At 53.9% G+C, this 21,427-nt stretch overlaps 2 protein-coding genes across 3 annotated transcripts; one reads left to right on the forward strand and one right to left on the reverse strand.

Moving 5' to 3' along the window:
• The first annotated feature begins 125 nt into the window (after positions 1–125).
• daxx (death-domain associated protein) lies at positions 126–10,363 on the forward strand. Of its 2 annotated transcripts, none has more exons than XM_030346601.1 (11): positions 126–542; positions 1,093–1,342; positions 2,183–2,617; positions 3,723–3,854; positions 4,118–4,234; positions 4,645–4,876; positions 5,729–5,883; positions 6,946–7,096; positions 8,110–8,669; positions 8,772–8,910; positions 9,115–10,363. In XM_030346601.1, the coding sequence occupies exons 2-9, from the start codon at positions 1,094–1,096 to the stop codon at positions 8,451–8,453; spliced, it is 1,815 nt and encodes a 604-aa protein (XP_030202461.1). In that variant the 5' UTR covers positions 126–542; position 1,093; the 3' UTR covers positions 8,454–8,669; positions 8,772–8,910; positions 9,115–10,363. The 2 variants fall into 2 exon arrangements, with proteins under 2 accessions (XP_030202461.1, XP_030202460.1); XM_030346600.1 differs by having other exon boundaries at positions 132–538.
• A 1,152-nt stretch (positions 10,364–11,515) lies between these two features.
• On the reverse strand, positions 11,516–19,911 carry zbtb22b (zinc finger and BTB domain containing 22b). The gene is made up of 6 exons (XM_030346594.1): positions 19,596–19,911; positions 18,146–18,346; positions 17,150–17,462; positions 16,677–17,044; positions 16,035–16,289; positions 11,516–14,853 (listed from the first exon to the last, which is right to left on the reverse strand). The coding sequence occupies exons 2-6, from the start codon at positions 18,344–18,346 to the stop codon at positions 13,984–13,986; spliced, it is 2,007 nt and encodes a 668-aa protein (XP_030202454.1). The 5' UTR covers positions 19,596–19,911; the 3' UTR covers positions 11,516–13,983.
• Positions 19,912–21,427: the final 1,516 nt, after the last annotated feature.

Here is a 21,427-nt window from a genome sequence, read left to right on the forward strand (position 1 = left end):
CTTTAAGATACAAGCTCACCTTAAAACTATCATCAGCCACGACAATAAGGGACGATCCAGCCAATCGCCGGCGTTGTTACTGGACGCCGCTCCGCCGGCGACCAATAGGGGCCTCCCCCGCTCCGCCAATGACCAATAGGGGCCTTCTCCGTTCCGGACACGAGTAGTGGCTGACTGTCTTGGAGCGCGTAGTGGAGCTGACTCGGGCATTGTTTTGGTAAACACCAACCCGCTGAGGGATAGCGAACCGTGGGCCTCCAAGTCCAGGGACTGCTCGTCCCTCCGCGTTCTTCCTCCCCGGACCCCAGACCCCCGCGTCAGGGCCGGTATTTATAAAACCAGCCCGGGGTTTATTCACACTCCGGATGCAGCTAGCCGAAGCTAACGCTAGCTAGTGGCTAGCTAGCGGCTACCTAGCGTTAGTGGGTTTCTGTTTTAAAGACCGCTGTTGCAACAAGTCGACCCGTCCCCTGTTTGAATGCGTCCACGCATCCACACATAAGTGTTGTGTGTGTGGGTAACACACTAGAAGAGAGCGGTACGTAAGTATGGATATATATATGTTTACACACACGCACGGACACACAGAGACAGACCACCTCAGAGACACACAAACACACACACAGGCAACTAGTCTTGGTCTCAGGACGATCAGCTTCTCAGACTCAATCGTCTAAGTTACACCCTGCTACTGTCTCGTTATCTGGGTGTTGGCGGACCCCTCGTTGGTTGTTCTGAACGACTTTGTCCGTCCAACAGAGATCCATACACGACTGGAGATGAAGTTCGCGTATGGCGGGCTCTCGGTGGAATCCTAACACGGCGAGCCCTGATCATGAAATATAAGCTTACCTCATTGAACTTAGTGGTGATAAACTTCCCACGGAGGGAACTGCGCCTAAGGTCGTGGAGGTGTCCTCTAAGTTTGCGTCCTGTCTTCACTGTCCGAACATCTAAGAACGAAACGACAGCCGCGGTTTACACCCGTATAAAACTACTGATAGGTTCTCCTCTGGTTTCCTCTGGGGTTTCCCCCTGTGTCTCGGGTGTGTTCTGGTCGATTCACGTCCTCCTCTGCCTACCGGGGAACAGGATGGCCGTCGCCCGGGCCTCCATGGCGGAGAACATCATCATCCTGGACGACGACGACGATGACGAGGACAGCCCGCAGCCTCCGCGCCCCGCCCACGCCGCCCCCTCCAGGCGCCGCTCTGCCCCCGCCAAGGCGCCCGCGGCCAAGGAGCCCACCCCCACCCCGACACACATCACCGCCTCGCCCTTCGCCTCGGCCAAGAAGGAGGGACACGTGCTGCAGGTGGAGAACCAGCGGCTGTTTGACGAGGTGAGGCCAGAGAGGTCCGGGGCACCCAGCAGGGCCACCAGACAGGGGCCCCCAGCAGGGCCACCAGACAGGGGCCCCCTGACAGGGCCACCAGACAGGGGGGTCCAACAGGGCCACCAGACAGGGGCCACCAGACAGGGGCCCCCAGCAGGGCCACCAGACAGGGGGGTCCAGCAAGGCCACCAGACAGGGGGGTCCAGCAAGGCCACCAGACAGGGGGGTCCAGCAGGGCCACCAGACAGGGGCCCCCTGCAGGGTGACCAGGACAGGGGCTACCAGACAAGGGCCCCCAGCAGGGCCACCAGACAGGGGCCCCAGCAGGGCCACAGAGGATAGGGCCCCCAGTAGGGCCACCAGACAGGGGGCCAATGAGGGGGGGGGCGCCGTGACGATAGTGGATGGTGATCGATGAGGTCAGAGAGCGTTGGCATCGTGCTCCAGAGCACATTCTGTCAGTTAAGGCTCTCGGGTTTCATACCCTCCTCATCTAAAGCGTTTTCTCCGCCAATTCTGGACTCGCACGTGGTTTCATTTAGGCTTGTTGCAAGGACGCCTATCGTATAACGCAGCGGTGTGTGTGTGTGTGTGGCGGGGGGTGAATCTCCGTCGAGGCAGCGGTTTATTAATCGCTGTCGGTGCAGTAAGGCTGTTCATAGAACCAAGGGCCGAGCACTAACCATCACTAGGTTAACCCATTCCCCGTGTATAACAGAGATAGCCAAGATCAGACGCTACACCATGCTAGGCGATATTCTTGTAGTGCGTCCGAGGACGTTCAACACACGATACGTGTTGAGCTGTACGATGACATGCGTCCCCCCCCCGTCCCCCCCCCTACAGTTCGTGGCCTACTGCTCCACGCTGACCCAGGACTGCCCCGAGGTGCTGGCCTTCCTGCACACCAAGCACGCCAAGGCCTCGCCGCCCTTCCTGGCGTCGGTGGAGTTCCGCAACGCGCTGGGCCGCTGCCTGACGCGCGCCCAGGCCAACCGCGCCAAGACCTTCGTGTACATCAACGAGATGTGCACCCTGCTGCGGCAGCACTCCAGCAAGCGGCGGCAGAGCCTGGTGGCCGCCTCCCACGCCGCCGCCGCCGCCGCCGCCGCCGCCTTCCCGCCCGCGCTGAAGAGGAGGAGGAAGGAGGAGGAGAACGGGCTGGGGCCGCCGGGGGAGGAGCTACCCTCCGCCTCGGGGGGCCAGGCGGAGGAGGAGGAGGAAGTGGTGCAGGGGGGGGCGGAGGCGGAGAGGACCAAGGGGAGGGCGTCCAGGCGGCAGGTGAGTGGCTGCAGCGGGCGGCGGGCGCAGGTACGGCCTCCGGGGCACCGCGGCGTCCGTCAGCCCCGCCCCTCTTGTGGGGGGCGGGGCTCCTCAGGGGTGGGGGGGGGGGGGGTTTGTCACTGCGGGCCGAGGCATTCCTCTGCAGACAGACGACCTTTATACCCCACGTGTTTGGGTTTGTCGGTTGGGTGGTCAGTTAAGACCGGGGGGGTCTCCGTGGAGACCAGATCGAAACAAATCAGGCCCGCCCCCTTCTCTGAGCAATCGCACGCAATTTGCATCGCGGTCATCTGCGGAAATGTAGTCAACGGCTAAGACCTCGCTTCCTCCTCGGCCCACATGGGGCATGTGGGGGGAAGGAGGAAGTCCCCTGAACCCGGCGGAGGAAGGGGAGGCCTGGGTTCCTCAGGCTGGAGAACCTGCTGAGGCTGGTTCCTCAGGCTGGAGAACCTGCTGAGGCTGGTTCCTCAGATACCTGGAGAACGTGCTGAGGCTGGTTCCTCAGGCTGGAGAACCTGTCGAGGCTGGTTCCTCAGATAGCTGGAGAACCTGCTGAGGCTGGTTCCTCAGATACCTGGAGAACCTGCTGAGGCTGGTTCCTCAGGCTGGAGAACCTGCTGAGGCTGGTTCCTCAGATACCTGGAGAACCTGCTGAGGCTGGTTCCTCAGGCTGGAGAACCTGCTGAGGCTGGTTCCTCAGGCTGGAGAACGTGCTGAGGCTGGTTCCTCAGGTACCTGGAGAACGTGCTGAGGCTGGTTCCTCAGGCTGGAGAACCTGCTGAGGCTGGTTCCTCAGATACCTGGAGAACCTGCTGAGGCTGGTTCCTCAGGCTGGAGAACCTGCTGAGGCTGGTTCCTCAGGCTGGAGAACCTGCTGAGGCTGGTTCCTCAGGTACCTGGAGAACCTGCTGAGGCTGGTTCCTCAGGTACCTGGAGAACCTGCTGAGGCTGGTTCCTCAGATACCTGGAGAACGTGCTGAGGCTGGTTCCTCAGGTACCTGGAGAACGTGCTGAGGCTGGTTCCTCAGGTACCTGGAGAACGTGCTGAGGCTGGTTCCTCAGGTACCTGGAGAACGTGCTGAGGCTGTCCTCTGCTCCTCAGATAGCCTACCTGGAGAACCTGCTGAAGGTGTACAACGAAGAGATCCGCCGGCTGCAGGAGAAGGAGATGAGCCTGGACGACCTAGCAGCAGAGGATTCTGGGTACATCCAGGAGGACAGGCTCAAACACAAGGTGAGCCGGCTCAGCGCCTCCCCGGGGGGGGGGGGGGGGGGGGGGGGGGGGGGCTACCGTGCAGAGGTTCTGTGTGTTTTGTTGACATAAAGATGGGGCGAATGGGAGGCTGCTATCCATTGCCACACTGTTCAGTAGCTTTTATGACCTCCTGTTCCTCTCTCTCCTCTCCTGCCTTCTCTCCCTCTCCTCTTCTGCCCCCTCCTCTTCCTTCCTCCTCCTCCTCCTCCTCCCCCTCCCCCCTCCTCCTCCTCCTCTCTCAGATGATGAAGATCTATAGTAAGCTGTGTGAGCTGAAGGGCTGTGACACCCTGACGGGCCGCGTCATCGAGCAGCGCCTCTGCTACAGCGGAACGCGGTACCCCGAGATCAACAAGAAGGTGGGCCATCATCAATCACCCCCTCATCATCAATCCCCCCCTCGTCATCAATCCCCCCCTCGTCTCCATCGTTCACCCCCTCATCATCAATCACCCCCTCGTCATCAATCCCCCCCTCGTCTTCAATCCCCCCCTCGTCATCAATCGCCCCCTCGTCATCAATCCCCCCCTCGTCATCAATCCCCCCCTCATCATCATCAATCCCCCCCTCGTCATCAATCGCCCCCTCGTCATCAATCGCCCCCTCGTCATCAATCCCCCCCTCGTCATCATCAATCCCCCCCTCGTCATCAATCACCCCCTCGTCATCAATCACCCCCTCATCATCAATCACCCCCTCATCATCCGCCCCTCTATGTGTGTGTGTGTGTGTGACCTGTGTGTGACCTGTGTGTGTGTGTGACCCCCAGATTGAGCGCTTCATCAACAGCCCGGAGGCCCGGCGGAACCCCCCCGACTACCCTGACATCCGGCGGCTGGTGCAGCGCGCCAACCAGCGCCACGCCCTGGGGCTGAGCGGCCGCCAGCTGGGCCAGATGGCCCAGGAGGCGTTCCGCGAGGCGGGGAGCCGGCTGCAGGAGCGCCGCCACCTCGACCTCGTCTACAACTTCGGCTCCCACCTCACCGACCGCTACAGCGCCAGTGAGTGGCCGGGGCAACTGGGGGGTACTGGGGAGTACTGGGGGCAACTGGGGGGTACTGGGGGGTACTGGGGAAACTGGGGGGTACTGGGGGGGGGCTGGGGCAACTGGGGGGGGGCTGGGGCAACTGGGGGGTACTGGTGATACTGGAGGGTACTGGTGGTACTGGTGATACTGGAGGGTACTGGTGATACTGGTGGTACTGGTGATACTGGAGGGTACTGGTGATACTGGAGGGTACTGGTGATACTGGTGGTACTGGTGATACTGGTGGTACTGGGGATACTGGAGGGTACTGGTGGTACTGGTGGTACTGGGGATACTGGAGGGTACTGGGGATACTGGTGGTACTGGGGATACTGTAGGGTACTGGGGATACTGGTGATACTGGAGGATACTGGTGGTACTGGTGATACTGGAGGGTACTGGTGATACTGGAGGGTACTGGTGATACTGGTGATACTGGAGGTACTGGTGATACTGGTGGTACTGGTGATACTGGTGATACTGGAGGGTACTGGTGATACTGGTGGTACTGGTGATACTGGTGATACTGGAGGGTACTGGTGATACTGGAGGGTACTGGTGATACTGGTGATACTGGAGGTACTGGTGATACTGGTGGTACTGGTGATACTGGTGATACTGGAGGGTACTGGTGATACTGGTGGTACTGGTGATACTGGTGATACTGGAGGGTACTGGTGATACTGGTGGTTAACGGTTTGGACCGTGGCGACCAGCCTCAGCTGTGTATCCCGTCAGAGGGGTAGCGGGCGCCCGCAGCAGAGGCCCCGCCCCCAACGCCCTGAGGCCCCGCCCCCAACGCCCTGTCCTCCCTCCCCCCTCTCAGCGCGGGACCCCGCCCTCGCAGACCCCTCCCTGCTCCGCAAGCTGCGGACCAATCGGGAGACGGCGCTCACCAACCTGGAGGAGGTGATCTCCAAGTACTCGGGGCGGCAGGAGGACACGGAGGAGCAGGAGAGGAGCCGGAGGCTGGGGAAGGAGGTACACCAGCGCCTCCTACTGTCTAACCCCCACCTGCTCCTCATGACCCGTCACTGTACTGTCTAACCCCCACCTGCTCCTAATGACCCGCCTCCTACTGTCTAACCCCCACCTGCTCCTCATGACCCGTCACTGTACTGTCTAACCCCCACCTGCTCCTAATGACCCGCCTCCTACTGTCTAACCCCCACCTGCTCCTCATGACCCGTCACTGTACTGTCTAACCCCCACCTGCTCCTAATGACCCGCCTCCTACTGTCTAACCCCCACCTGCTCCTAATGACCCGTCACTGTACTGTCTAACCCCCACCTGCTCCTAATGACCCGCCTCCTACTGTCTAACCCCCACCTGCTCCTCATGACCCGTCACTGTACTGTCTAACCCCCACCTGCTCCTAATGACCCGCCTCCTACTGTCTAACCCCCACCTGCTCCTAATGACCCGTCACTGTACTGTCTAACCCCCACCTGCTCCTAATGACCCGCCTCCTACTGTCTAACCCCCACCTGCTCCTAATGACCCGCCTCCTACTGTCTAACCCCCACCTGCTCCTAATGACCCGCCTCCTACTGTCTAACCCCCACCTGCTCCTAATGACCCGCCTCCTACTGTCTAACCCCCACCTGCTCCTAATGACCCGCCTCCTACTGTCTAACCCCCACCTGCTCCTAATGACCCGCCTCCTACTGTCTAACCCCCACCTGCTCCTAATGACCCGCCTCCTACTGTCTAACCCCCACCTGCTCCTTAATGTCCTGTCTCTGTACTGTCTAACCCCTACCTGCTCCTTAATGTCCTGTCTCTGTACTGTCTAACCCCTACCTGCTCCTTAATGACCTGTCTCTGTACTGTCTAACCCCTACCTGCTCCTTAATGACCTGTCTCTGTACTGTCTAACCCCTACCTGCTCCTTAATGACCTGTCTCTGTACTGTCTAACCCCTACCTGCTCCTTAATGACCTGTCTCTGTACTGTCTAACCCCTACCTGCTCCTTAATGACTTGTCTCTGTACTGTCTAACCCCTACCGGCTCCTTGTTCTTGGTCGTTCCTGTTCTCTAGAAAGAGACGACCGGGGAAGAGACGAAGCAGATGAATGGAAAGGTGGTGGTGGAGGAGGAAGAAGAAGAGGAGGAGGAGGAGGAGGAGGAGGACTATTCGGACCCAGACATAGAGGCAGAGCTCCTGGCCAGCGAGCAAGTCGCCGGACAAGGTGAGCAGCAGCGGGTCTCCAGATCAGACTCTCAGACCCTCAAAAGCCCAAGGAACTGGGCTGGCGTCTTACGCCTGATTGAAAAAAGTAAAAGCCATCGAGCATCCGGTCAATTTTCAAAATAAAACACAATACTCAGCTCATGTAGCCTATCACAACTTCACATCAACATTATTACGTCACGACCGGTGGCCCCAGGTCAGCAATCAATCAATCAAAGGGTCTCAGAGGGTCGGCAACATGGACGACGAGAGACAATGTCAGCGAGGACAAAGCCTGGCATTTAATTGCAGTCGTTTTGGGAGTGGAAGGTTAGTACATTAGGTTTAGGTTTATCGCGTGGTCTCGCGTGAATACGGCCGGCTCGCAAGGCGCCGGTAGGGGTTAGACAGTACTGACACACGTCGGGCTGCGTGTGGTGGCTGGCTGCACGAGGCCACTGAGAAAGTCTCAACATATTCATGCATTAATACTATTGCTGTCAAGCGATTAAAATATTGAATCGCGATTAATCACATTAATGTCATAGTTAACTCGCGATTAATCGCGATTATTCGCAAATGTTTTTTCTATGCTAAATATCCCTTGATTTCTCTGTCCCATTAATTGTTCTCATTTTAATGCTCTTATCAACATGGAGAAGTGCATCGGCTTGCCTTGTGGCAAATGTTTTTTTATTGATATCAACATTGGCATATACTGATCAAAACAGGACGATACAAAAAAAAGCCTATAGTTCAATTAAACGATGAACATACAAACATACTGCCTTGAACATAGCAGTCAGGCTACTGCTTCTTTGTTTTGAAAAAAATAAATAAAAAATTAAAATTGGTTTCCGTTAACGCCGTTAATAACGCGTTTAATTGACAGCACTAATTCATACATCAGTCCAGCTGCCTCTTGGGGCTAGGGGGCTAGGGGGCCTGACGGGTAACGGGTTTGATCCCCACGGTCCGATCACTTTGAACAGAAGCGTCTGGTAGTGAAACCATGTTCCTGTCCTTCGGCAGCGGACGATGAGGACGATGAGGAAGAGGAGAACGGGGAGACGGAGGCGGAGGGAGTGAAGACGGTCGCCAACGGCAACGCCTCGCTGATCGTCAGCGAGGAGGAGGAGGAGGAGGAGGAGGGGAACGCCACGGCAACGCACGAGGCTGCCGGGCCGACGGGGCAGGCCCCCGGCGGGCTCAGTCCGCTGACGGACAGCGACGTGACAGACCTGTCGCCCATGTCCCTGCAAGAGCTCTCCCCCAGGGACAGCCCCAGCCAATCACAGCCCCCGGGACCCCCCCCCCCACGGGCTGTCCAACGGCGTCGCCGCCGCGGTGACAAGGGAGGCGGCGGCGTCCCATAAGGCGTCGGAGGTCCCGGCGGAGGTCGCCTCGCCGCCCCCGTCGCCCGCCGCTGCCGCCGTCCAGACCAATCAGGACTCTTCCACGGCCACATGTGACCTGCTGTCGGCCAACGGCAAGTCGTCCCCGCTCAGCCTGCGGTTCACCAGGGGGAGGAAGAGGACGCGAGAGGACCAGGAGAAGAGGAAGGCCCACATCCACGCCCTCCTCCCCGACAGGTAGGCCCCGCCCCCGCCCCCGCCTCCGCCCGGCCAGCCCCACCCCCCCCCCCCCCCGGTGGGGCCGCCCTGTAACCCAGTCTTGTCTCCCCTCTGCCCCAGTGACATGGACCTCACCCTGGACATGGGTCTGGTGGTGACCACCCCCCCGCCCAGCCACCCGGAGTCCGCCCGGCCAGACACCCCCACCCACGACCGGCTCCACTGCGCCCAGTCCACACCCCCGCCCAAGAAGAACAAGGTGCGTCCCCCCGCGCCCCGGCCCCCCCTCCAGGTCCAGAGTCTGGACCGCTGGAGGGGTCACCAAGTCTGCGTTCACAACTACAATACAACTAACTAACTCTTTATTTGGTTTATTTTGAAGTATTTCTCACACTGATCCCAAGACGTCATCTGCTCCTGATAGTGACGGTTTGTTCTTCCCCTTCTGCTCCTCTGTGTCCAGGTCAACGTGGCCACCCAGTGCGACCCGGACGAGATCATCGTTCTGTCGGACTCCGAGTGACCCCTGACCTTTTAGTCCACCGTGGGCGTGGCCTCGGCAGCAAACCATCACATCCTCCATCAAGGATTCACCGTATCAGGAAGTGGCTAAATGTTTATATTTTAATAAAAAATACGATTTCATAAATCGGACAGAATTTTATTGAAGTTAGACTCAACCACGCTATCGGACAACTACAGTATAAGGCGACATCGCTCGTCTCACGACATCATGGACTCTCCGCCTCCGGGCCGCGACACAAAGGAATGTCCCACGGTTTTGGTTCAGGAATGCTAACAAACAATCCGTACCTAATCCGTGGTTAGGGAGACGGATGTCTGAATCCGGATAGCTGAAGCCCCGCCCCCCCATCCCCCCCCCCCACTCCAATGGACTGCCCCGCTGCTGTACGACCGGACGCAGAGATTTCTCTTATCAATTTCTACGATAACCTTGGGGCGGCCGGAGGTCCCGTCAGGGTCACTTGTGTTGGGACCGTGGAGCGCCGTCTGGCCCCGCTGTCGCCGATGGTGCCTCTACGGCCCCCCTCCTCGAACAACAGATACTGATCCTAGGCCAGCAGAAGGTGCTCGTCTGGTGTCGCTGGAGTCGTTGGTAGCAGGGGACTTTGTTTACATTATTTTATATTTTGATAGCCGTTATTTCCCTTCTAGAAAAGGGAGTTTGTAGCTCTTTAAAACTATGAGGTTTTATGTGCCTGTTTCTGCTGTTCAAGGCATCGAGTGAATGATGGATAAGGGTGACTGTGTCGACTGGTTCATAAATATTTAAATATTTTCTGAGTACTTTACACCTCCTTCCGCTGTAAGTCAGTCACCACATCGATACATCCTACGGGGAAAAGTACGCGCAAAAACAAGTCGTGTGCCAACGTCTCGGGACAGAAGTCCCATCCTGCAGCTCATTCGGCTCCAATCAACTGAACCGATTTTGGTATTGAGGTAGAACCTTAACTCTCCTGAGTGGTCAAGGGGTGTTTGGGTTGCGACCCGTTATTACTCTTTTGTCAGTAAGAGCACCACCACATCTTATGGTTCACATTATTTTTCCAATAATGTGAACCATAAGATGTGTTGGTGCTCTTATTGACAAATATTTTTTGTCAGAAGGCCCTTGTTTGCATAGCTATGATTTGTCCATTGGTTTAGATTGTTTTTCCCTTTTTGATAATAAAAATGTTTCAAAGTAAGGACGTTTTGCTGCACCGCCAATCTGCTAAAGCCAGCTCACCAGACACCTGCACCCACACAACGAAAACATGGTATAAAATATGGAAAGGAATGGATTCATAAAATGTGGTGATTTTATGTTATTTTTTTAATCTCCCTTGAACTTAAATCAAATTAATATGTTAGTTTAGCTACACACATTTAATCTAAGAATATTTGTTCAAATTAGAATTTGGGCATATATATATTATATATTTATTTATTCTTAAAATATATAAAAAGTATTTGTTAAAATTAAAATTGTAACCATTAGACTGTATATGAATATATATATTTATAACTGCATTATATCCATGGGATGGGGTCGCGATGAGTCGACCTGGTAACCGGGACCCACCAAAAAACGGTTATCTCTGCCGGCTCAGGTCTTTGTCGCGTTCCGCGGTGACAAAGTTATTAAAAAGGTTAAGTAGATATCAGCAGGTATCTTCCAACCCATCCTCTTCAGTGTGATCATCTTCATCATCAGAGAGTAGGTAGAGGCGTGCCGCGTGAATCTACGAGGAGTAACATTTACCAGCTCGCTGCAGTTCCTCACCCCCAGCAGCAGGGGGCGCTGACGTCCCTGTGAGGGCCGTCTCCATAGACCCCAGACCAAGGAGTGGTTATTCCTCAATAACCACAATCACTTCAGGTGATTTGTAACGTCCAGTATAACCTCTGAAGTGCTGAGTGGACAGTTTTGACCTGTTGGTTCCAGAACCCCATACTGGCATGTCATTTGCATGTTTCAGAATAAGAGATAAATGCTGTAGTCTAGACCGTGTCCCACATTAGGGCAACTCACACTATTTAGGTCTTTGTTAGTGCTATGGAGTATGGACACAACAAAGGCAATTTTTGTTGCACCAGATATTTTATTTAAATATATCACAGAGATAAGAATGTATGCCTTCTTATATAGAGATTATAACGGAAGCAGCAGACAATCTACTGGTCGGTCAGAGAAATTGGAAGTAAAACAAGCGTTAACCTGGCTAATATTGTCAACAGTTGAATATTGAATCACTAAATAACACGATCAATAGGCAATCAGCACCTAACAAGTACCTATTGGTAAAATAACTTAATGATTTTATGGATGAACTAATTCAACAATAACAAACCGTACACAAATTGAACTCCCATGTTGGTGAGTTTAATGTCTTTCACTCCATTAGGTAATTATTCATGAATTAAACTTGATTGAATCCATGATATATTATATTTCATAGGTCGGTTCTACACATCTTAAACAACCATACCCGGGAAATTAACATCATTTTGATTGTAACTTTTTTTTGGGATGATGTCATTTTTGATTTAAGGTTCCACAGACAATATAATATAAAATGTTTTACATCAATCCATAATCACGCAACTATGAATACAAAGGTAATCTCATGAGGGCACATTTAAAACAACTTTACATGGAGGGGGAACAAAAATAATCCAATCAAGACATCCAATCAACAACCGTCCCTGACCCGATTAAACATTGCAGCGTTTCTGGACCAATCAGAACACACCGCACCTTTTGGCAGAAGTGCAGGCACAGAGGAAGAAACGCAGACAGGAACTCTTGGCAGTGAGGGGTTGCTGAATTGAATGGAGACCATAACAGTAGCTTCATTAGAATATAATGCTTTAAATCCACCGTCCAGGAACACTAGTGACACACAGGTGTCTTCTGTAAATCACATGGAACCCATCAGAAATCCACCTGTGCAGTTAAATGTGATTCTACTTTAGTGACATCACTAATGAAACACCTCACCAGGTGGACTGTACCGATTGATCAGCTGTCCCATAATGCATCCCGGTTGACTGTCACTAGAGGGTAGCGTTGTGAAGGTCCCTGATCGCGTATCAACATCGCACACGGTGGTAAAATAGAGGCCCTTTAAACTGTCTTAATAAACCCATCTGCTGCAACTCTTTAACGACGGCCGAACCTCAAGGTTTGCCTCTAACCAGATGTCGAGGCCCTACACACAGGACGTACGGTTGTGCACAGGAAGGACATTCCGTGAGAATTTGAAAAGTGCTTCAGCGTGACCCCGCTTTTATGTATTCTGTTTGTGTTTAAATTATACAGTTGTTTCGAAGCCTACGCCATCGGCGAGGTCACTAAGACGTCACTAAGACATCGACAGGTGGCGTCACTAAGACAGCTCTGCTATTTACACTGGAGACAGACACACAAGCGGTCGCTATGATCTCGACCCGATGAGGTCAGGAGCTCATCGTCTTTGTCCTTTCAAGGTGGGAAATTAACGCAGAGCCAAAGTTTGAAATGTTAATATATTGGTTTATATTATTATATTTCAAATGAACTGATGTGGTGAAAAGGTCAATCATTCCGAAACGAAAAAGAGGGACAGAATGGTAGCCATCAGTACAATAACTATTTAAATCAATGAACAGAAAATAAATCAAAATGGCCCTAGAGGGTCTGCTGTTGACATGAACATCTGATCTTAATCAGGCATTTAAAGCACGTCTTCACACCCTGCTCAAACAGAAACATGTTCAACAAACCTTTAGTGTGGTGTTACTTTAAAGGGACACTGTAAAAATGATTCCCATCTAGTGGTACAATTGTATATTGCATTCAAACTAATAGTGCTCGCTTGTTCTAAAACTACGGTGGGCAGTATGTGCCAAGAAGCTGTGTCATGACATCCAATACTACCTCATCGAGTCATTCGAGTGATGATGAGGTTCGTTATTTCAAACAAATTTCAAACTGCAGTGAATCATTAGTGTAAGCTTATGTTGCATGAGTAATTACTCCTCGAGCAAGATAGTGAATTATTTCAGTCATCATTCACGCTGGCTCAGAGTGAAAACGCGTTTGCATTTCCTGTACCAGGTAGTGTTTTTTGTCCCTCTCGGCAGTTCATAGACCGGAAGAACATGGAAGCCTCCATGAAGCTTACCCGTCCTAAGTAACTACATATTAATTATTCTTCGCTCAGGAGGATTAGTGCGATTTTTGGCAGAGATAATTTTACACCAATGAGGACTTATTTATGAATGAATACGTTGATTTGAGGTAATAAGTGACTTAAAATGTTACAGTGTCCCTTTAAAATATTTCAGTACGGTTTAATAAACTGTAATAAATTACTGTACCAGACAGCGACAGATATATCTCTCTCACTCACACACACACACACACACACACACACACACACACACACACACACACACACACACACACACACACACACACACACACACACACACACACACACACACACACACACACACACAGTCCATTCTCACGCAACCTGTTTTTTGGGAAGCGGTTTAGACAACGCAGAACAGTCCATCACAACCACAAAGCGTTGTCATTAGCAACCGGACAGGCATACAGATGAGAGAGAAGCGATAAGGTCGTAGGTCAGAGGTGTTTGAGGTCAAAAAGGTACAGTTCAGTCCATAGTGGCACGGGAACACGGGGGGGGCCACGAAGCTAGCCCCGTAGCTAGCGTCTGCAGCTAGTGTCCGTGTACCGCTGCTAGCCGCCGTAGCTATAGCTCATTCAGCAGCCGCGGCTAACGACGATGCTGCGCCGCCGCCGCCGCCGCCGCCTCTAGGTGACGCTGCCGTCGTTGGCCCTGGCCTCACACGGGTCCTCATCGCCGCACTGCTCCCGCCCCGCCCCGCCCACAACCCCAAGCGGCCCCGCCCCCTGGCCCTGGGCCCCCGGGCCGCCCATGCTATGGTTACCGCGACCCCCGAGCCCTCCCTCCTCCTCGGAGGAGGAGAGCGGGGGGTGGGGGAGGAGGTAGTGCGGCGAGGGCACAGGCTCCTCCCCGCCGCCGCCGCCGCCGCGCTCGCACTGCGCGCGGTGCCGCATGTAGCTGTCGCGCCACATGAACTTGCGGGCGCAGCCGCCGCAGCGGTAGGGCTTGAGGCCGGTGTGCGTCTTCATGTGCTCCGTGAGGTGGTGCTTCATCTTGAAGCGCTTGGCGCAGACGGGGCAGTGGAAGGGCCGCAGGTCCAGGTGCATGTTGACGTGGCGGTCCCGCATGCTGCGGTGCGTGAACGTCTTGCCGCAGTGGCACATGAACAGCTTCCCGCCGCCGCCGCCCATCCCCCCCCCCGCCCCGGGCTCCATGGCGTCGGGGGGCAGCCCGCCCAGGTGCACCGCCCCGTGCTCCAGGGGGTGGGCGTGGCCCTTGTAGGAGCCGGCGTCGCGGCCCCCGGGGTCCAGGGAGGCGCCGCCGGGGGCCGGGCTGTACAGCAGGATGGGGTTGCCCTGCATGTCCAGGGGGAAGAGCTGGCCCCGGGCCGCGCCGCCGCCGCCGCCGCCGGGCTGCGGCCCCAGCAGCGAGGAGGACAGGCCCCGGGACGGGCCCCCGGTCAGGCCCCCGGCCTCGTGGAGGTGCTGGGCCAGGGAGTGCTCCATGAGGCTGCTCTCCAGGCGCAGGTAGTCCTCCGAGGTCTGGCAGTAGTCCGCCTGCGGGAGGGAGGGAGGCTTTACTGTACGGCCACACCAGAAGAGAATGGAGCGACCAAATAGCAGGAAGTCATTCACTTTCTATGGGCAAGAGCGACCAAAGCGACCAAAGCGACCAAAGTTGAGCGACCAGAGCGTCCAGAAAAAAGTTGAAAACTGTTTAACTTCATGCAAATTACTATGACGCGATTCAGCGGCAAAACACTGACAGCCAATCGGAATGTAGACGCTCTTCGCTTGCGAACACCGGCAGGCACTTTTGAATTGTACCTCATGAGCGACTTGTGCGACCAAAGCGAACAGAAATATTCGCTGCGAATATTTCTGCTTCTGGTGTGGACGTACAGTTAGAGTCACACCACCACGGCGAACGATGCACTTTTTAACCTCGTGCGCCAACTACTGAAGGCAACGGCGTCAAGCTAATTCCACGGGGGGGGCTGAGCCAGGCTGCTGGATTGAGGGCCGCAGGATGGCCCCTCTTTCATAAAACATGCTTTTTATAAAATACCTGTCGCTGTACTGTCTATCCCCTACCTGCTCCATAATGAGCTGTAAGTTCTTAAGAGATATATAAAGAAGGTATGATAGAAAAGCATCTGATGAAGTAGGAGAAAATGTCAAGGATCTTCAGTCTAGCAGATCACTAATCACCACAGCTCTGCCTGGTGGATGTGACCGTGAGGAGGATGTGAAGGTGGTGGTGACGATGGGGGTGGATGTGACGATGGGGGAGGATGTGAAGGTGGTGGTGACGATGGGGGAGGATGTGAAGGTGGGTGTGACGATGGGGGTGGATGTGACGATGGGGGAGGATGTGAAGGTGGGTGTGAACATGGGGGAGGATGTGAAGGTGGGTGTGAACATGGGGAAGGATGTGAAGGTGGTTGTGACAACGGGGGAGGATGTGAAGGTGGGTGTGACCATGGGGGAGGATGTGAAGGTGGGTGTGACAACAGGGGAGGATGTGAAGGTGGGTGTGACCATGGGGGAGGATGTGAAGGTGGGTGTGAACATGGGGGAGGATGTGAAGGTGGGTGTGACCATGGGGGAGGATGTGAAGGTGGGTGTGACAACAGGGGAGGATGTGAAGGTGGGTGTGACCACGGGGTGGATGTGAAGGTGGATGTGACCATGGGGGTGGATGTGACCAAGTGGGTGAACTAGGGGAGGGTGGTGACCTGGGTGTCCATGTGGGAGGCGGCCCTCCGGCCCATCTCCGAGGACAGGCTCCTGACGTTGGAGATGTTGAAGTGGTCCCGCTCCCGCGCCCGCGCCAGCGCCACCTCTTCGTCCTCGTCCTCCTCGTCCTCCTCGTCCTCCTCCCCAGACACCAGGATGAGGTCGTCGTCGGCGTCCTGCTCCGTCTTCACCACCACCCACTGCTTACGGGGGGCGGAGCCTGACTGGCTGTAGCCCCGCCTCTCCTCCCCCGCCTGCACGAATGCACCAGGTCACCATCATCATCATCATTCACCAAGTCATCATCATCATCATCATTCACCAGGTCGCCATCATCATCATCATTCACCAGGTCACCATCATCATCATCATTCACCAGGTCGCCATCATCATCATCATCATTCACCAGGTCGCCATCATCATCATCATTCACCAGGTCGCCATCATCATCATCATTCACCAGGTCATCATCATCATCATCATTCACCAGGTCACCATCATCATCATCATTCACCAGGTCACCATCATCATCATCATTCACCAGGTCGCCATCATCATCATCATTCACCAGGTCGCCATCATCATCATCATTCACCAGGTCGCCATCATCATCATCATTCAGGTCTCACCGTCGTCCTCACCTGATAGGACGACACGCCGAAGCTGTCACTGACGCCCACTTCCTGCTCGCACGCTGAGCCCTTCCTCCTCCTGCCACCTCCTCCCCCCAGCCTCTTCCTCTGGTGGTACGTCACCTCCTCCTCCTCCTCCTCCTCCTCTTCGATGAGGAAGGCCTCCTCCCCGCCCGAGGGTGTGCAGTAGCTCGGGGTGGTATTAGCTCCTCCCCCCTCCCCAGAGGCCCCCGTGCCGGTGGCTCCTCCCCCACCGAGGCCGCTCCCGTGCCTGGGGCTAAAGTAGTTTGTGCTGCTGGGGGACTGGCTCTCGCTCAGGGCCGGGCCGCTGGGCGGGGGGGCCTCCTGCTCCTCCTTGGAGACGGTGGAGTGGCGCTCTGGGAGGGGGACACGGGGGGGGGGGGTCAATGGAGGGACGGCCAGGTAGGACCAATAAGGAGTCAGTCAGTCAGTCAGACAGACAGACAGACAGACAGACTCACCAGTCGCCCCCCCGCTCACGCTGCCGGCTCGGCTTCCCTCGGCGCCGCCCTCGCCCGTGGACCCCGGCCCTCCCTCGCTGACTCCGCCCCCGGCGGCGGCGGTGGCGGGGGCCGCCCGGCCCTCCTTCAGCAGCTCGGTGCACTTGTCCACGATGTGCCACATCTGCAGCACGCTGCCCACCGTCAGGTAGTTGACGATGTCGTGGCGCGCCATGCGCAGGCGGCCGGTGTACGCACAGCTCAGCACGCCCTCGAAGGCCAGCGGGTCCATGGCCGCCGGGATGCTCACCGTACACATGTTCTTCAGGAGCACCTGGGGGGGAGGGGGGAGGGGGGAGAGAGGGAGGGAGGGGAGAGGAGGGAGGGGGGAGAGGGGAGAGAGGGAGGGAGGGGAGAGGAGGGAGGGAGGGGAGAGGAGGGAGGAGAGGGGGGGAGAGGGAGAGGGGAGAGAGGGAGGGAGAGGGGAAGAGGAGGGAGGGGAGAGGAGGGAGGGGAGAGGAGGGTGGAGGGAGAGAGGGAGAGGGAGGGGAAAGGAGGAGGGAGGGGGGTAGGAGACAGAGGGGAGAGGGAGGGGGGGAGAGAGAGGGGAGAGAGGGAGGGAGGGGAGAGGAGGGAGGAGGATGGAGAGGAGACAGGGGAGGGAGGGGAGAGGAATGTGGAGGGAGAGAGGGAAAGGGAGGGAGAGAGGGAAAGGGAGGGAGAGAGGGAGGAGAGGAAGAGGGAGGGGGGCAGGAGACAGAGGGGAGAGGAGGGCAGAGGGAGAGGAGGGAGGGAGGGGGAGGAGAGGAGGAGGGCGGAGAGGAAGAGGGGGCAGAAGACAGGGGGGGGAGAGGGAGGGGAGGAGATGAGAGGAAGTGTAAAAGGCAGGAGGGTTGTCAGGAGGACACATTACTAAAACCTAAACTGTAAACAGTCTGCTGCGTAGAACAAGGTAGGGCGTTGTTTAGTTTGGTGACACACGCACGCACACGCACGCACACGCACACGCACACGTACCTGGTCGTGGAAGTAGGGAGAGGCGGCGGCGAGGACGCAGCGGTGGGCGCGGTACACCTGGCCCTGCACCACGATGGAGAGGTCACACAGCTGCCTGTCCTCCCGCTGGACGTTCAGGCTGTCCAGCAACGAGCTCTGGGCCCCGGGGAAACACACCTGCACCAGCTCCCCGGGCGGGGCGGCCCCCGACAGACTCTGCATCTGGGGGTCCGCAGGTCAGGTGGGAATGAAACATTTCAACGGAGTCCCAGAGTCTGGGTTGGGGTCCCAGAGGAAGGACTAAGTTCCTTAACGTCGGGTCGTAGTCCCGACGTGGTAACCATAGAGACTGATAAATACACTGCACTTCCTGAAATGCTTTTTAATCTTTTTTTGCCTTCATTTTCTATCTATTACTATTTTTGTTGAATATGTTTGCTTTTACTTATCTATTATACTATTTTATTGTATGACAATGTTTGTTTCCCCCAGGGGACAAAAAAGCGAAAGTCTAAAGTTTATATGTTAAGCAATTTGAGTCAGCCTTGTTTATGAAAAGTGCTATATAAATTAAGTTGACCACTGGATCAGAAGTAACGCCTCAACAGGTTGAACCAGATTGGCTGGTTACATTACAGAGCACTTTTGTTTGCCATCCCACGTGTATTTCCTTGAAGGTCCCTAACTCAATAATACCGAACACACGATCACTTGAATAACGTCTATCTATTTATGAAGTGTGTAATACGATAAACGACCTCATCAGTAAAGCTTGGATCGCTGACTCCTCTATTGCTATCTCCACCAACAGGTGAATGTCTACGGCATTCTCGGGAATGTCGTCCCATCACGTGCCGTCTAATCACATGCTCTGCAGGAGTCTCGCTCCTTGTTCTGATGTGTTGTGGTGTATGCATAGACTGCGCATGTCCATTAAAATGAACACATAAGTGCACCGATTCGCAGCCACATACAGGTGTGCGTGTTCGGCAGTGCCATTTGTACACATGCACACTATTGCATAACCCCTGCATACATTAGGAGAACTTCGTCTTTCTTGGTTATTCCCGACAGACCCAACATGTAGCATTTATGCTATTTTAAACGCAAGCCAGTAGAACAATCAACGATGAGTACTGTACAGAACATGGTAACCAACTAACGCATGTTGTTTAAGTATAGTATGTGTGGAGACAGGGGTTTGAATGACTACGCAGAGATCCGACACTGACCGCATTACCCCCCATCTAGCCCGCTAGGCGCCGTACCTCCAGCTAGCCCTCTAGCCGCCGTACCTCCAGCTAGCCCGCTATAGCCCCCGTGCCTCCAACTAGCCCGTTAGCCCCCGTACCTTTAGCTAGCCAGCTAGCTGCAGTACCTCCAGCTAGCCCGTTAGCCCCCGTACCTCCGGCTAGCCTGCGTCCCTCTAGCTAGCCCGCCATGCACACGAATCAAATGGTAATAAACTCACCGCTTTGCGACGACACGGCCCAAACGATGCCTGCTCGGTGAAGATAGTTGTCGTCCAGCCTACCCGCCTGCCCCTAACGTTTCCCCATTACTCTTGCATACGGCGATTTCCATCTTGCCCGCTCCCGGCGTCGCCTTTAACGGGATCCAGACAGCAGAGCCAGACTTCGGCCGACAAAAAAGGAAAAAGGAAAACCACAACATCCGTCTGGGTCTGGATCCTGGAAACCATAGCAACGACTGATGGCGAGGCGCCGTGCCCTCTGCTACATGGGTATGACCAGAAGGAGTTTGGCGTTATCAAGAACCAGTGTTGGGCAAGTTACTTCAAAAGAGTAATGCATTATTTATTAGGTTACTTGTTACTGTCATTCCAAAGTAATAAGTTACATTACAATATTACCGTCTTTGAATTGTAAGGCATTACACTACTTGTACATTACTTTCACCAAAATAACAGGAAATGTGGATTTGGTGTTCTCAATAGATCTTCTTGTGTTCAATGCAGCTTATTTTATTGGTCAACATGGAAAAAACATGAGGGGTAACTGTCGTTTTTTATCGGCCGTCATGAATAAACATAAGGGGTAACACTGTCGATATTCATCAAATAAAACATAGGGGGTAACACTGTTGTTTTTCTTTGGTCGTCATGAAAAAAAAACATAAGAGGTAACACTGTTGTTTTTTTATTGGTCTTCATGAAAAAAAACATAAGGGGTAACACTGTTGTTTTTTTATTGGTCGTCATGAAAAAAAACATAAGGGGTAACACTGTTTTTCTTTGGTCGTCAATAAAAAATCACAAGGGGTAACACTGTCGTTTTTTTAATGGTCGTCATGAAAAAAACCATAAGGGTTTTTATCAAATGAAACGTAAAGGGTAACACTCGTTTTTTATTTGTTGTCATGAAAAACCCATAAGGGGTAACACTGTAGAAATGTATCGAATAAAACATAGGGGGTAACACTGTAGTTTTTATCAAATGAAACATGAGGGGTGACACTGTCGTTTTTCTTTGGTCGTCATGAAAAAAAGCATAAGGGGTAGCACTGTCGTTTTTTATTGGTCGTCATGAAAAAAAAATATTTGAAAAAATAAAAAATTTGTACTTGGCAAATAAAATATAAGGGGTAACACTGTCGTTTTTATCAAATGAAACATGAGGGGTGACAATGTTGTTCTTTATTGGTCGTCATGAAAAAAAACACAAGGGGTAACACTATATTATGTATAACCTTGAACACAATTAAATAACAAATCTCAGTGGGAAGTGGAGAGAGCTGTGAGCTAACCCCCTGGAGACCGGGGTTCAAGTCCGGTTGATGTCCCCCGTTGGAAGACTCTTATTTCTATTTCATGCGAATTATAAAGTCAAGTATAACCATTGTGATGACTTTATTCAGTGTCTTGATGGTGCATTGATTTGTTCGGAGGTTAACACTCTAAACACCTCAGGTTCGTATCTCCGCAAAAACGTCGACAGGGGTACCACTGTTGTATTTTATTGGTCGTCATGGAAAAAAACAAAGTGTAACACTGTTGTCTTTGTCAAATAAAATATAAGGGGTAACAGTGTCGGTTTTTATTGGTTGTCATGAAAAAAACATGAGGGAAATAATAGAAATACACACATACATTTTAATGTCATGTCTATCCTCTTTATTGATGATTGATTATTGTGTATTGTCATCGCCTCAGTGGTGCAGTGGTGTGCATTCTGCCTAACCCACTGGAGACCGTAGCTCAATTTCTGAGGAAAATACAATATCTTGGTGCATTGATTAGTTCGGAGGTTAACACTCTAAACAGCTCAGGTTCGTATCCTCGCA

The sequence above is a fragment of the Gadus morhua genome, chromosome 22 (genome assembly GCF_902167405.1).
Source record: "Gadus morhua chromosome 22, gadMor3.0, whole genome shotgun sequence".
NCBI lineage: Eukaryota > Metazoa > Chordata > Actinopteri > Gadiformes > Gadidae > Gadus > Gadus morhua.

Bases quoted from the DNA above. Each gene is read 5' to 3' on its own strand.
- daxx (XM_030346601.1), top strand. From the start codon at position 1,094: ATGGCCGTCGCCCGGGCCTCCATGGCGGAGAACATCATCATCCTGGAC. The intron at 1,343-2,182 runs GTGAGGCCAGAG...CCCCCCCTACAG, and splicing joins ACCAGCGGCTGTTTGACGAG to TTCGTGGCCTACTGCTCCAC. The intron at 4,877-5,728 runs GTGAGTGGCCGG...CCCCCCTCTCAG, and splicing joins CACCGACCGCTACAGCGCCA to CGCGGGACCCCGCCCTCGCA.
- zbtb22b (XM_030346594.1), bottom strand. From the start codon at position 18,346: ATGCAGAGTCTGTCGGGGGCCGCCCCGCCCGGGGAGCTGGTGCAGGTG. The intron at 17,463-18,145 runs GTACGTGTGCGT...CCTCCCCCCCAG, and splicing joins CTCCCTACTTCCACGACCAG to GTGCTCCTGAAGAACATGTG. The intron at 17,045-17,149 runs GTGAGTCTGTCT...TCCCCCTCCCAG, and splicing joins CGTGAGCGGGGGGGCGACTG to AGCGCCACTCCACCGTCTCC.